Source organism: Lithobates pipiens, unplaced genomic scaffold (assembly GCF_037356315.1).
Source record: "Lithobates pipiens isolate NorthernLeopardFrog02 unplaced genomic scaffold, aLitPip1_a1.2 Scaffold_25, whole genome shotgun sequence".
NCBI lineage: Eukaryota > Metazoa > Chordata > Amphibia > Anura > Ranidae > Lithobates > Lithobates pipiens.
The window spans coordinates 75,460,901-75,476,708 of record NW_027507787.1 but is presented as its reverse complement, the minus strand read 5'-3'; the positions used below and the strand labels follow the sequence as shown (position 1 = coordinate 75,476,708).

The window sequence follows — 15,808 nt, the reverse complement described above, 5'->3', positions numbered from 1 at the left end:
GAGGAGGCCACAAGGATGGTGAGCAGTGACAGTGCATGCATCAGTGACACTGTACCTCTTGTCCACCTCTTGGAGCATACGCTGCGTGGAATAATGGACAGGGCACTTGAGGCAGAACAGAGGCAGGAAGAGGAGGACTTCCTTGCCTCTCAAGGCCCCCTTTATCCAGACAGTGTTCCTGCTGTGTCACCCATCACACAGGAAGAGGATGAGGAGGAGGAAGAGGAGGAGGAGGATGATTGTGTCAGCATGGAGGTGGAGGCTGGCACTCAGCATTAGCATCAGCATCAGCAGCAGCAGCAGCAGTCTTATAGGGATGATTTACAGTCCCAAGAAACACGTGGACTTGTACGTGGCTGTGAGGAGGTAGCTGCGGATCATGTTGTCCTTAGTGACCCAGAGGACTCCGGACCGAATGCCTCAGCTAACCTACGCTGCACGGCCTCCCTGATCCTGCAAAGGCTGCGAAAGGATCCTCGTATTCTTCGGATCAAGGAGAGGGACCATTACTGGCTGGCCACTCTCCTTGATCCACGGTACAAGGGTAAGGTTGCCGACCTTATCTTGCCATCGCAGAGGGAGCAGAGGATGAGACATCTCCGGGAGGCCTTGCAGAAAGGTCTGTGCAACGCGTTCCCAGAGACTGGGAGGTTACAAACTCCTGGTCCTGGACAACGTGTTGCTGAGGCATCGGTCAGAAGGAGCGGTGGAGAAGGTGGCCGTCTGGCTGATGCTTTCAGACAATTTTTTAGTCCGCAGCCCCAAGGTATGATTGGTTCCAGCACCCATCGCCAGCGTCTGATTTACATGGTGCAGGAATACCTAGGGGCAAGGTCAGACTTGGACACCTTTCCCACCTAAAATCCTCTGGCTTACTGGGTCTTGAGGATGGATCACTGCCCAGAGCTTGCACAGTATGCAATTGAGCTACTGGCCTGTCCTGCATCCAGCGTTCTTTCGGAACGCACCTTCAGTGCTGCTGGTGGCTTTGTTACCGATCACAGGGTGCGCCTGTCCACCGAATCAGTTGATCGACTGACCTTCATCAAGATGAATCAGTCTTGGATCACCCACAGCTACCAAGCACCTGAAGCTGATGTAACCGAATCATTTTTTTTTAAATACCGCATCCCTTCAAGACTGCCTATGCTGATGCTGAGTGACTGTCCTGTTATGTTGATTGTCTATCCTCTTCCTCCTCCGCTGATATGTTGGAAGAACATTTTTGGTTCTGGGTGATGCCAGCAGCCCAATTTTTCTGCCCCTGTTTAACAGGGGCGTTTAATTACAATTTTTGATGCAATGCTTTGCAGCAGGGCTAATTCCTGCAATAAAACTAGAGTATATGGCATTCAGACAGAAGCTGAAGCCACATTGAGATCTCCCTCCAGCCTTCCACAGCCTAAGATCATTCACCATGGCAACTGTACAAAAAAGCCTCCTTTCTTCTGTGGCAAAAGAGAAGACCTATACTCCCAAAAACAAGGTCACAATCGTAGGAGTTGGTCAAGTTGGCATGGCTTGTGCCGTCAGCGTCCTTCTGAAGGAACTGCCTGATGTGCTTGCCTTGGTTGATATCTTGGAAGATAAACTGGAGGGGGAGAAGCTGGACTTGCAACATGGAAGTCTGTTTCTTAAAACGCCAACCATTGTGGCAAACAAAGACTACTCAGTAACAGCTGACTCTAAGCTTGTTGTGGTCACTGGTGGAGTCCGTCAACAGGAAGGGGAGAGCCGTCTGAACCTTGTACAGAGAAATGTCAACGTCTTCAAGTTTATTATCCCTCAGGTGGTAAAAAACAGCCCTGATGCCACTATCCTTGTGGTTTCCAATCCAGTTGGAAGTGGAACCAACTTGGATTCAGCAAGGTTTCGCTACCTAATTGGCCAGAAACTTGACATCAACACTTCAAGCTGCCATGGCTACGTTTTGGGTGAACATGGGGATTCCAGTGTTCCCATTTGGAGTGGAGTGAATGTTGGTGGAGTCCCCCTTCAGTCACTTAATCCTGATATTGGAACTGACAAGGATTCAGAGAACTGGAAGCAGGTCCACAAAGATGTGGTTGCCAGTGCTTATGATGTAATCAGACTAAAAGGATACACCAACTGGGCTATCGGCATGAGTGTGGCTGACCTGGCAGAGTCCATTCTTAAGAACCTGAGCAGAGTCCATCCCGTTTCAACAATGGTAAAGGGCTTTTATGGTATTGAGAATGAAGTCTTCCTGAGTCTCCCATGTGTCTTGAACGCACAAGGTCTAGTTCAAGTTGTAAATCAGAAACTGACAAATGATGAGAAGGCTCAGCTGCAGAAGAGTGCAGAGACCCTGTGGAGCATCCAGAAAGATCTCAAAGACCTCTGAAGTCCTAATAAAATGCCATTACAGTCCACGCCTTGCCTTTCTTACAGATTCCAGGTTTATAGTGTAACAATGGTTGTCAGAATAAAATCTGATGGAACTGAAAAAAAAAAAAAAAAAAACTAGAGTATATGGCAGAGGTTGCAGTGTGGTGGCACCAGCACCAGTGCCTAAGGCCCAATTTTTCTGCCCCTGTTTAACAGGGGCGTTTAAGTACAATTTTTGATGCAATGCTTTGCAGCAGGGCTAATTCCTGCAATAAAACTAGAGTATATGGCAGAGGTTGCAGTGTGGTGGCACCAGCACCAGTGCCTAAGGCCCAATTTTTCTGCCCCTGTTTAACAGGGGCGTTTAAGTACAATTTTTGATGCAATGCTTTGCAGCAGGGCTAATTCCAGCAAAAAAACTAGAGTATATGGAAGAGGTTGCAGTGTGGTGGCACCAGCAGCAGTGCCTAAGGCCAAATTTTTCTGCCCCTGTTTAACAGGGACATGTAATTACAATTCTTGATATAATATTTCACAGGAGGGCCCCTTCCTGTGCCCACCCAGAGTAACGGTGAGGACTTATAGTGTTGTGGCACCAGCACCACAACCACCAAAGGTCAATTTTTCTACCACTGCTCAACAATGGCATGTAATTACAATTCTTGATATAATCGTTCACAGCAGGGCGCTCCAGCGCCCACCAAGAGTCACTTTGAGGGCTTACAATGTTGTGGCAAAACCAACACCTTGTTCCGCCATTTCTGCAGAGCATATAGGGCAGGCCCCTACTTTCAAACATCCAACTTACAAACATCTCCTACTTGCAAACGCAAGGAGACAGCAGCAAGTGAGATGAAAAAAGATGGACGACAAAACAAATTATACAGGGGTGATAACCCTATGTTTTCCAAAAAGCTTAAAAATAGTTTTTTTGACTGGAGCTACACTTTAAAAATGTACCAGTTGAAAATTACAAACAGATTCAACTTAACACAACAAACCTACACAGTCCCTGTCTTGTTTGCACCGCCTGTATACTGCTGTTCTGAGTATATAGGGCCTGGGGACCACACGCATTTCCTTTTTTTAATATGGGTACAGGGTCCCCCTTAATATGCGTACAAGACCCAAATAGGCTGGTAATGGGCAGGGAGGGCTACCCATGCCATTTTTCTGAATGATTTTCAACCATATTGCAGGAACCAGATATAACATTAAAACCGCAAGCAGTTTTAAATGGTGTTATTTCCGTTTAATGTCATTTTGTGCAGGGACTGTTCTAAACACGAGAAACACGTGGCACTTTACAGGCATACTACAGACACCCCCCAAGCACCTTATTTAAAGGAATATTTCACTTTTTTTTTCACTTTAATCGTCAGTAAAATCAGTGCTCCCACCAAAACTGCCATTTTTAAAAACATTTTAGGCATTAACCCATGTCCCCTGGGGCAGGAGCCAGGTCCCCAAACCCTTTTTAGGACAGTATCTTGCATATTAGCCGTTAAAATTAGCACTTTCCATTTCGAACGTTCGAGTCCCATAGACTTCAAAGGGGTTCTAACGTTCGTAACGAACGTGGGGTCCGTTCGAAAGTTCTGGTGCAAACCGAACCGGGGGGTGTTCGGCTCATCCCTAGTCAGCAGTTCCAAAAGAGTTTTCCTACCCATACCCTCTATTCCCAACTGAGAGACTGTGTTCTGTTCAACATTTTATGCAAATAAAAATTCCTAAAAGGGATTCAAGCGGGAACCCCTAGACAAGAATGAGGTGGAGAAGGTAAATCATAAGCCCAACAAAACCAGCCGCTTCTTCGGGGGTCAGTGCTACATATATATAAGGTCGATTTTTGTTTAGATAGAAAACAAATATTATTTTTTTTCCATAAAAAGGTTTTTATTCGAAAATAAAATAATTGCACATACATCATATTGAACAGCTACATGAAAGGAGCATCCATGACTGTGTTGAACACTGGTAATATATGCAAAAAGTTCCAGTCATGAAGAGAGAAAATACAGAATATACTGAACATAAGTAACTTGTAATCAAAAAGAAACATTGTATGTACTACCAACAATCCTGCGTCCTTGAGAAGTGCCGTTCTAGTTGCAACAAGTTTACTCAAAAGCAGATAGTGACCACCGGGACCACTGTCACCAGGTCCGCCCATGGTCTTGACAGGATCATGAAACTTGTATATAGAATATAGTAAACAATAGGTGCCTCTTTTTTTGTGGGGGTAGAGTGTTTTTGTTGAGTAGTGTGCAGTGTGATGAAGCTCCCATGTGGGGAGTGGAGAGAAAGAGGTAGGAATGGGCAAGAGGGAGGAGGTCAAGGGGGTAGGGAGGGTCAGAGGGACTTGTGGGAGGACAATAGAGGGGCATTAGTGTAAGAAAAGAGAGAGAAGTATAGAAGTAGGGGGCCACTCCTCTCCCCCGGCCCCACCACATCGTTCAAGTTATGCCAGGGTCTATTACAGGCGGCTCGTGGATAGAACTATCATGGAAATGAGATTTATATCTTTCCGTGGACTTAAAGTGTGTCCAGCAGGCCCATGTGGTGGACAATTTCTGTATGCGGTCTTGGGAGGTATACATCAGATCCTCCATCTCCTCAATCTTAGCGATCCTCATCAACCATTCTCTGATGGTTGGAGTCTTGTTTGATCGCCAAAGCACAGGAATGCACAGTCTCGCCGCATTAACCATGTGCATGGCCAGAGATTTATGATAGGATCGTTTGGGCAAAGAAGGATGATGGAGGAGATACTGAGCAGCATTGTAGTCTAAGGCATAAGTGGTGACCTGTGTTATTATGGAGTGTACTTCCTTCCAAAAATGGTTGAAGCATGGTGCAATCCCACCATATGTGGAGCATAGAGCCTTCTTCTTTGTTGCATCTCCAACACACATTTGGGATTGAGGGAGAGAATTTGTGTAAGCGGGATGGGGTCCTGTACCATTTTGTGACTATCTTATAGCTATTTTCCTGAATGGCTACGTTTAATGTTCCCTTCTGTGCATATGCGTAGATGGCTCCCCAGTCCTCATCAGTAATGTGTTATTTGTAGGCCTTTACCCCAAGATAATCTTGAGGAGTCTGTCTGTGTGAAGTGGGCTTCGTCTTGGAGCATAGAGTAGATCAAAGATATTAGATGTCTTTGTGGTGCGTTTTGGGAGTGGAGAGATTTGAATGAGGTGAGTTGTCTTTTTCAAATGTCATTTTGGTTCTTGGAGGTAAAAAAATGCCTCAATTGTCTGTAGGTCCAGAAGGGAAAGTCCTTCATGTGTGATATAGATTTGAGGTTTTCATAGGGTCTCAGTTGTCCTTTATGAAAGAATGGTCGTGCTAGAACATCAGCATGTGGCCATTCCCGTGTTAAAAATGTGGTCGACTCTCCTGGAGGGAAGTCTGAGTTCCCCCTCAGGGCGGTCAGTGGGCCTGCGTGTGAGGTTATGTGGTGAGAGGCCACTGCCTTCTCGAAGGCTAGCAATGAGGCGTGGATGAGCGGGTGCGTCCTAATGGAATGGGTCCAATGTTTCGGCGAGAGCCAAGGAAGAGTGTGCAAAGGGTAAGTCGAAAAGGAGCTTTCCAAAGTGACCCAGGTCTTCTCCTCCCTATGAGCTTTCCAGTCCAACAGTCTAGTCAGATGGCATGCCAGATAGCAATTGTAGAGATCGGGTAAGGCAATGCCGCCATTAGTCTTGGGGCACATCAGACGAGAGTATTTAATACGTGGGGTACTGTTTTTCCAAATAAACGTTGTACACATCCTCTTGTATGACAAGAAGAAGGATGGGGGTATGTAGATTGGGACTGTCTGCAGGAGATACAGAATACGTGGGAGGGCTATCATTTTTATTAGGGCAGAGCAACCAAACCATGACACATTGAGATTGGCCCAGTTTTTCAGGTCTGTTTGGATTCTTGTTAGGACTGTCAAGAAGTTGTAAGCGTAAAGATCAGCAGTTTTTCTGGTGATTTGGATGCCAAGGTAGGTGATAGCTTGTCTTTTCTACTGGAAGGGGAAGGAGTCTTGGCAGTGGAGTACTTCTCGTGAGGGTAAGGAAATGTTTAGGGCGTGAGATTTGGAATAATTGATTTTGAGATTGGAAAGGTAACCAAAGTTTTTAATGTCTTTTAAGAGATTGGGTAAAGATGCCCGAGGTGACTGTAGTGTTAGTAAAATATCGTCCGCAAATGCAACTACTTTGTATTCTTTGTGTTTAATAGATATCCCTTGGACGTCTGTGTTAGCGCGTAGTCTATTAAGAAGAGGTTCTAATGTCAGGACAAATATCAGGGGATGCAACGGGCATCCTTGGTGAGTGCCGTTGCTTATGGGAAAGGCGTTTGACAGGAGGCCGTTGGTTTTTACCCTTGCAGAAGGGTTGCTATACAGAGCATTGATGTAGGCAAGCATACGGGAGGGAAGGCCAATGGCCCTCAGTACCTCCTGCATTTAGTCCCAGGCCACCCTGTCAAACGCCTTCTCCGTGTCGAGTGATAAAAGTAATCCCCCGGTCCCCCTCGTGGCAAGCCAGTGTTGAATGTTTAGTGTTCGGATGGTATTATCCCTGGCCTCTCTACCTGTAACAAAACCCACCTCGTCAGGTGAGATGAGGCCAGGGATAAGGGGTGAGAGTCTATTTGCGATCATCTTTGCGTAGAGCTTGATATCTACATTCAGTAGAGAAATGGGCCTATAATTAGACACTTAGGAAGGGTCCTTGCCCTCTTTAGGAATGGCCGCTATGTGGGCCTCTAGCATGTTGCCTACAGGGGTAAGTGGGTTTGAGAGGGAGTTCAGAGTTGTCAGTAGTTGGGGGGAGAGTATGTCAGAGAAGCTCTAGTAGTAAGTGAGGGGGAAGCCGTCAGGTCCTGGGCTCTTGCCCGGCTTCATTTGTTTCATGGCGAGGTTCAGTTCCTCAATGGATAGCGGTTGTTCCAGGGTCACGGTTTGTTGTGGGGTGATTGGGTTGGGGCTATATTAGGCTAAAAATTCTCTCATTTGCGAAAGCCGGTCCGGTGTATCAGAGGGCCTTACATTGTCATCCGGTAGGTTATAGAGTGCAGAGTAAATCTTTTCAAAGTGTGCTGCTATATCCTCATTTTTAGAAAGGAGTGAGCCTTGGCTATCTCGGATATTGTGGATTAAGGACATAGGCTTAGCTGTTTGTATAGTGCGGGCCAATAACCTCCCACTTTTGTTCCCGTGTTCATAGAACACCTTTTTCTGGAGAACATATCTGCATCTAGTGTGTTTCCTCAGTTCGTCCAGCAAAGAGGAGCGTGCGTATAAGAGGTCCTGCAGTGTGGATTGTGAAGTTGATTGCTTTTACGCTATTTCAAGTCTATTGATTGTGTTAATAAGTGACGCAATCAGTTCCTGTTGCTTTCTTTTAGCAATTGCGGTCATGGAGATAAGCTTCCCCCTTAAGACGCATTTATGTGCCTCCCATAATGAGATGGGTGAAATGTCTGGAGAAGCGTTTTCCTGAAAGTATAGGCGGATTCTGGTATCTATTTGTCGTAGTGTTACTGGGTCTTTTAGGAGGGACGGGTTCATCCTCCAAGTCTTGGTTATTTTTTTGGAGTCAGGGAAAGTAAGGGTCATTGTGACAGGGTGGTGGTCGGACAGGAACATGGGCTCTATCGTGGCTTGTGAAAGGAGTGGGAGGTCGGTCTGGGAAAGGAATATGTAGTCTATTCTTGAATATTTCTGGTGTGGATAGGAGAAGAAGGTGTAGTCTTTGTCTGTCGGGAATGTGGTGTACCATGTGTCGTGGAGAGTCAAGTTCTGTAGTTGGATTTTGATCTGCCTTAGTGCACGGTAAGGGAGTGCTGAGGTACCCGTAGAGGAATCTAATAAAGGGTTGAGTGGGACATGGAAGTCTCCGCCTAGAATTAAAATTCCTTCCCGAAATGAGGACAAGAGATAACATGTTGTTTTTTTTTAAAAAGGTTACTTGGTGTTCGTTCGGGCAGTAGATATTGGCCAATGTGATTGGTTTGGCTGCATATGTGCCTTTGATAAAGATATATCTACCGTCCTGGTCACTTAAATAATCAATTAGTTGGAAGTCAGCTTGTTTGGAAATGAGGATAGAGACCCCTTTAGACTTGGAGGCCGGATTGGTGGAGTGAAGCGCTCGCTTGTATGTGTGGTTTGTCAGTTTGGGGATTGCATCCGAGCAAAAGTGTGTTTCTTGTAACATTAAGAAGTGGGCTTTATGTTTAGACAGGGCCGAGAGAACTTGTGATCTTTTTTCTGGAAGGTTTAAGCCTTTCACAGGCATTTTAGTGTAAGCTGCTTTTGGGTGTTCGAATCTTTCTGCATTGTGCTTATCTTTAAGGTCTCGGGTATATGACCGTGTAGGGAGTTTGTTGTGCTATAGAGAATCTGTGTTCTGTAGGGGTTGGTTTTATGTCCCGATGGTGGGGGAAGAGGGAGAGGAGCGGCCCCAACTGTAGAGGGGAAGAAAAAGAGTAGGGGAGGGTGCGGGGGGGGGGGAAGAAGGGGGAGCAAAAGTAGGAAAGAGAGAAAGAGGGGAGGGGGGGGGGAGGGGGGGTGAGGTCTCAGAAACACAAACTGAATTTCTGACGTGGATTTGTACCGGAGGTGGCCTTAGGCGCGCCTATCCACCTATTGGGGGAAAATCGGACTGTCAGCTCAGGTCTGGGTGACCAGCTGTGTGGGGTCTGTGAACTTGGAAAAGATCAGGAGATGTAGCACTGAGGAGGACGATTAAAGTAAACAGTTGTAGCAGAGGATAGTGTGTATTATGTAGGGTAGTACCATGTATTGGCCCAGGACCTAGCCCGCAATGCGGCATGAACGATTTGAACCATACCAACTGTGTATGGAGTTAGTACTGTGTATAGAGGTAGTCTGAGTATTCGCAGTGAGCGATTAGGCACTTAATAACGGGAAGCGAAGGCCAGTTATCTGCAAGGCATTCGAGAATGCCAGCCCCATTGACATGTCATATGCGTTAGTGTAAAAGTCATATGTGCGTAAACAGTATTGGAGATCTATTGCATTATGGAAAAATATGCATGGGTAACATATGCCCGTTTTGGGCCCCGTGAGTAGGGGGAAGAAATGAGGCGTGAACAATTAACTTAATGGTTACTAGACATGTACAGGGTAAAATATTTCGTTTCGGAATTTCGTTTTCGTCCGAAAACTTAATTTATTTAGTTACTCCCGAAATTCGTTTTTATTTATTTCGTTTTTCGTTCAAAAATTGCATTCGTCCGAAAATCCTCATGAATTACGGTCGAATCTGTCTTTGAAGGCTTATGGTGTCTGTCGAATGTATAAAGAAGATTCGACGGAGCTAGTATATAGCATACTTTAGAACCCTATTAAAATCTATGGGACTCCAACGTTCAAAATCTAAAGTGCTAATTTTAAAGGCTAATTTGCAAGTTACTGTCCTAAAAAGTGTTTGGGGACCCGGGTCCTGCCCCAGGGGACATGTATCAATGCAAAAAAAAGTTTTAAAAACGGCCGTTTTTTTCGGGAGCAGTTATTTTAATAATGATTAAAGTGAAACAATAAAAGTGTATTATTCCTTTAAATTTCGTAGGGGGGGGGTTGTCTATAGTATGCCTGTGAAGGGGCGCATGTTTCTGGTGCTTAGAACTGTCCCTGCACAAAGTGTCATTTATGCAGGAAAAAAAGTCCTTTAAAATCACTCGCAGCTATTAGGAATTGTCGGCTCCGTAATACAGAGAACACTCATTGAAAGTCATTGATAAAAAAATAAATAAATAAATTTAAAAAAAAGCGTGGGGGTCCCCCAAATTCAATTACCAGGCCCTTCAGGTCTGGTATGGATATTAAAGGGAACCCTGCCTCAAATTTAAGAAAAAATTTGACGTGGGGTTCCCCCTAAATATCCATAACCAGACCCTTCAGGTCTGGTATGGATATTAAGGGGAACCCCGCGTAAAATTAAAAAAAAAATTGACGTGGGGTTCCCCCTAAAAATCCATACCAGACCCTTTATCCGAGCACGCAACCTGGCAGGCCGCAGGAAAAGAGGGGGGGACGAGAGAGCGGCCACCCCTCCCTCCTGAACCGTACCAGGCCACATGCCCTCAACATTGGGAGGATGCTTTGGGGGTCTGTGACCCCTCAAAGCACCTTGTCCCCATGTTGATGAGGACAAGGGCCTCATCCCCACAACCCTGGCCGGTGGTTGTGGAGGTCTGCGGGCGGGGGGCTTATCAGAATCTGGAAGCCCCCTTTAACAAGGGGACTCCCAGATCCCGGCCCCCCCCTGTTTGAAATGGTAAGGGGGTACAAAAGTACCCCTACCATTTCACAAAGAAAGTGTAAAAAATGGTTAAATAAAACAAACACACTTTTGAAAAATTCCTTTATTAAAAATAAAAAAATAAAAAAAAGATTCCAGCGGCGGTAATCCACTCTTGCTATCCAGCAACGGACGGTCATCTCTCCAGCGATGGCTCATCTCATCCAACGCAGCGAATCCTCCATCCTTCTTCTGTCTCCGTGGAGGAGACACTGGAGGCATTCCGGCGGCTGACGTTTCTTATATACGGAGGGCAGGGCCACCCGTCACCTGACCCCGCCCCCCTCTGACGCAAGGGGAAACCCGGGGTTCCCTGTGACATATGGGTGACCCCGCCCCCCTCTGATGTAACGGAAACCTGCCTGTGTTACATCAGAGGGGTGCGGGGTCACCCATACGTCACAGGGAACCCCGGGTTTCCCCTTGCGTCAGAGGGGGGCGGGGTCAGGTGACGGGTGGCCCCGCCCTCCGTATATAAGAAACGTCAGCCGCCGGAATGCCTGCAGTGTCTCCTCCACGGAGACAGAAGAAGGATGGAGGATTCGCTGCGCTGGATGAGATGAGACATCGCTGGAGAGATGACCGTCCGTCGCTGGATAGCAAGAGTGGATTACCGCCGCTGGAATCTTTTTTTTATTTTTAATAAAGGAATTTTTCAAAAGTGTGTTTGTTTTATTTAACCATTTTTTACACTTTCTTTGTGAAATGGTAGGGGTACTTTTGTACCCCCTTACCATTTCAAACAGGGGGGGGGCGGGATCTGGGGGTCCCCTTGTTAAAGGGGGCTTCCAGATTCTGATAAGCCCCCTGCCCGCAGACCTCCACAACCACCGGCCAGGGTTGTGGGGATGAGGCCCTTGTCCTCATCAACATGGGGACAAGGTGCTTTGAGGGGTCACAGACCCCCAAAGCATCCTCCCAATGTTGAGGGCATGTGGCCTGATACGGTTCAGGAGGGAGGGGGGCCGCTCTCTCGTCCCCCCTCTTTTCCTGCGGCCTGCCAGGTTGCGTGCTCGGATAAAGGGTCTGGTATGGATTTTTAGGGGGAACCCCACGTCAATTTTTTTTTTAATTTGACGCGGGGTTCCCCTTAATATCCATACCAGACCTGAAGGGTCTGGTTATGGATATTTAGGGGGAACCCTATGTCAAATTTTTTCTTAAATTTGAGGCAGGGTTCCCCTTAATATCCATACCAGACCTGAAGGGCCTGGTAATTGAATTTGGGGGACCCCCACGCTTTTTTTTTAATTTATTTTTTAATTTTTTTATCAATGACTTTCAATGTGTGTTCTCTGTATTACGGAGCCGACAATTCATAATAGCTGCGAGTGATTTTAAAGGACTTTTTTTCCTGCATAAATGACACTTTGTGCAGGGACAGTTCTAAGCACGGGAAACATGCGCCCCTTCACAGGCATACTATAGACAACCCCCCCCCTACGAAATTTAAAGGAATATTACACTTTTATTGTTTCACTTTAATCATTATTAAAATCACTGCTCCCGAAAAAACGGTCGTTTTTAAAACTTTTTTTTGCATTGATACATGTCCCCTGGGGCAGGACCCGGGTCCCCAAACACTTTTTAGGACAGTAACTTGCAGAATCTTTTCTCTCTGTCAAATCTTTTTTCTCTGTCGAATATTTTCTCTATATAATCTTGGACTAATAGAGGTAAGGTTAGGCACATTCGACCACAGATTCTATAGACAGATTGTTATCGTCAGAGTCATGTCGAATCTCCTATTCTATATCGAACTGTTGTAACAATGAAAACGAAAATAAAGCATTTATGTCGGATCTTTCGTTTTTCGGATTTTGTGCTTTCGTTATCGTTTGTCAAAACGAAAAAGAAAATAGCTGAAATTCGGACGAAAATGCATTCGGACGAAAACGAATGCACATGTCTAATGGTTACGCATTTGTTTGTCTTATTGCCTAAAATCTAACATAATTGCTAATCACGGCTACCATATAAAAAGCAATTACACATTTGTACTATGATAACAAGCATTGCAGATATAAAAAAAAAGGGGGGGAGGGGGGAGTATGAGTACAGATACTGGGACAGTCCTGAATGCAAGATGAATATTGGCAGAGTTCTGTTGGAACGGTTGGACTCTAACATGTGTACCTAACCTGTTGTCAGGCAGACACATGAGTGATAACAGTAGGGTAAGATGTCAGGTGGGGAGGTTCTGGAGGAGTCCTCTATGAGTACCATCCTTGCAAGATGTTGAAACTGACCAGAGCTTCGGACCTAAAGCAGGGTGGAAAAAGACAAAAAGAGAAAAAAAAAAAAAAATGGGGGGGGGGAGAAGGCAACGCCCGAATCAGGTGTCTGTTGGGGTGGGATTGGTAGGAGATGCTTCAGTCAACTGGTGTAGACATGAAAAATGCGTCAAAGCATTCTAGATATCCTGGTGGTCCTGTCTTGGGGTGGCGGAAAGGTGTGCGCTATGTGAGGGAAGGTCCCTTCTGGACTGGCGGTCTCCAGGGGATGTGGGGTCCAATCTGCGGCGTCTGGAGCTTGGTCGCTGGCTTTGGTGCATTGTGGGACACTGATTTCCACGGTTTAGTAGGGAAATAAAAGGAGCACCACTCTGGGATGACAATAAAACAGATGATGTCTCTGGGGGTTTCAGAGTCCCGGGGGGGGGGGGGGGTCTTAGCGCGCGGTGAATGCGTTCCATATCAATTGGGGCTTCAGCAGGCCGATCTAGTAAGTTGTTAAATATGGCACATACTGTTTGTGGCATGGTAGCTGCGTCCACCCCCTCAGGAACCCCTCTCAGTCTAATATTATGTCTGCGGCCCCTGTTGTCTAAATCTTCCACTTGACAGTGGAGCTCAAACATGTGTGGGAGTTGCAAATCATAAGACTTTTGTACTTGGCTGATGGCCGCTACCTGTAGCTGGGAGGCGTCTTCTACAGCTGCTAGGCAGTGATTTATAGCATGTATGTCTGTCTTTAATTCAACAATGGCCGACGTCAGGGTATGCTTAATATCCAGGGCCACGCTTTGCAGATCTCTTTGAAGATCCAGGAGGCTGGGCGCCGCGGGACTCCCCGATGTCCGGTCCGTGGCGTATCTACGCGAGTCCGGGGATGCGGCCTGTGAGTCCTGCGAGGCCTGGGTCTCCACGTGCTGGCTTGCCGGGTGGGAGCGAAACATCTCTGTTATGCTGTTACTCAGTTGTGCCCCGGAGTCCTTCATAGTGCGGGGGGGGGGGGGTCAAGGTGCTTCTATTGGACCTGCCCATGGTCAGTGCCCCTCTGGATCCTCTGATTCGAAACCTTTTTCGTCCTCTCCGTGCGGGAGCTCTCTTCTCAGGCAGCCATCCCGGGTCCCATCCAAGCTACGCCCCCAGAAAACAAATAATTTACTGCATTGATCTGTCTTAATTTAATTCTCAACTAAACAATTATATGATGTCATATGCAACTAGAAATATTCTTTCCTGTAATAAGATTATCTTAATGTTACTATGTAACATTTTTCTCTACTCTGTACATTCAATGTTCTCTAATGATCTTTAATAAAATACTTGAACAAGGAAAATAATATCCATTTAAACAACAATATTGACATGGTTATGCAATAGAGTTCGTCTGCTTACCTGTCTCCATGTGTTCATTTCTAGAGACCAGCTGACCCTCACCTGACTGCTTTTATAATCCATCCTCTGGCATGGCTCCACCCTAGCTCCTATCAGAGAACTCTATATTAACCTGTGCACTGCAGGCCAGCCCTGCTGATCAACCTTTGTGTGTTAGCTTCCTGTTACCTACCATGTGCTCTGCTGTTATTCCATTACCGACTTTGCCGTGTCCTTGACTATCCCTGTTTGCCTGTGATCCTGACCTTTTGGCGAGTCCCTGACTATTCCTGTCTGCTTGTGGCCCTTACCTTGGCTTTGTCCCTCACCATCCCTATCCTCCTGTTGCCTACTGTGGGTGTGAGCTGGGGGACCCTGGGGGTCGCGACCTGGAGCCAGTTGCAGCCAAGTCCATCCTCACCACTCGAGGCTCTGGTGAACACCTGCTGGCTCTTAGGCCGCGTACACACGGGCGGACTGTCTGCCCAACTTAGTCCGCTGAACAGTGTTTCAGCGGAAATCCGCTCGTGTGTGGGCTTCAGCGGACTTTTTCAGCGGACAGTCTGACGAACAAAGTCTTACGGAATTTCCATAAGACAGTCCGTTCAAACTTGGTTTTGTCCGTCCAAACTTGGTTTCAGCGGACAGTCCGCTCGTGTGTAGGCAAGTTGGACGGACTAAGTATGGCGCATGCTCAGAAAGGGTTTACACGGCCGAAGGTTGCATTGCAGTGTATAGGACGTCGTTTTTCTAGTCCCGTCGTACGTGCTGTACACGTCATCACGCTTTCAGCGGACTGTCTGCTCATCGTGTGTGGTCAAGTCCGTTCATGCTAATTTTGAACGGACTGTCTGTCGGATTGTCTGCCGAACTTAGTTGGGCAGACAATCCGCCCGTGTGTACGCGGCCTTAGACTCCGCGCCCCAGGGAATCTTACCCTCTAACCCCGGTGGGATCCTTCTTGGTGTTCTGGCGGCCCTGCCTTCCTATCACCTTGACTCCCATCTACAGCAGTCAGCCGTAGGGTCCACAACCTTGCGGTGCACTCCTAATCCCTACGGGGTGCATCTGTCACCTGGCCTCAAGGTGACCTGACAAATATACATATAAGAAGATTATTAAAAAAGAAAATTATTAAAAAATATACAAACACATGCAAATCAAACAGTTCTTTTAGCTGTGCACAGAAATAAGTGATCACCAGGAAATGTCCAGCAATTATTCTATTTTTTTTTTTCATACTTTATTAAAAATCTAGTATGTGTGAATGGTATGTGTTACAGCACTTCAATTCATCCAGCTTTACGTGTCTTTACTGTTGTCAGTCATTATACACTTATCTTATCTTGTTATCCTGACTAGCTACTGCATGTTTTAATGCATCTAACAGATACGCTTATGTAGCTACTACCAACCATGGCTATCATTCAAATGCAGTAGAGTAAAAGATGTACTTTATTTAGACTCATTGATATTGTCATGTATTTCAGCCACAGGAAAACAATGTACACAGGTAATACAAGAGTT

At 46.3% G+C, this 15,808-nt stretch overlaps 1 protein-coding gene across 1 annotated transcript; it reads left to right on the top strand.

Moving 5' to 3' along the window:
* The first annotated feature begins 1,353 nt into the window (after positions 1–1,353).
* LOC143930342 (L-lactate dehydrogenase B chain-like) lies at positions 1,354–2,391 on the top strand. The gene has a single exon (XM_077454597.1). The coding sequence runs from the start codon at positions 1,418–1,420 to the stop codon at positions 2,363–2,365; it is 948 nt and encodes a 315-aa protein (XP_077310723.1). The 5' UTR covers positions 1,354–1,417; the 3' UTR covers positions 2,366–2,391.
* Positions 2,392–15,808: the final 13,417 nt, after the last annotated feature.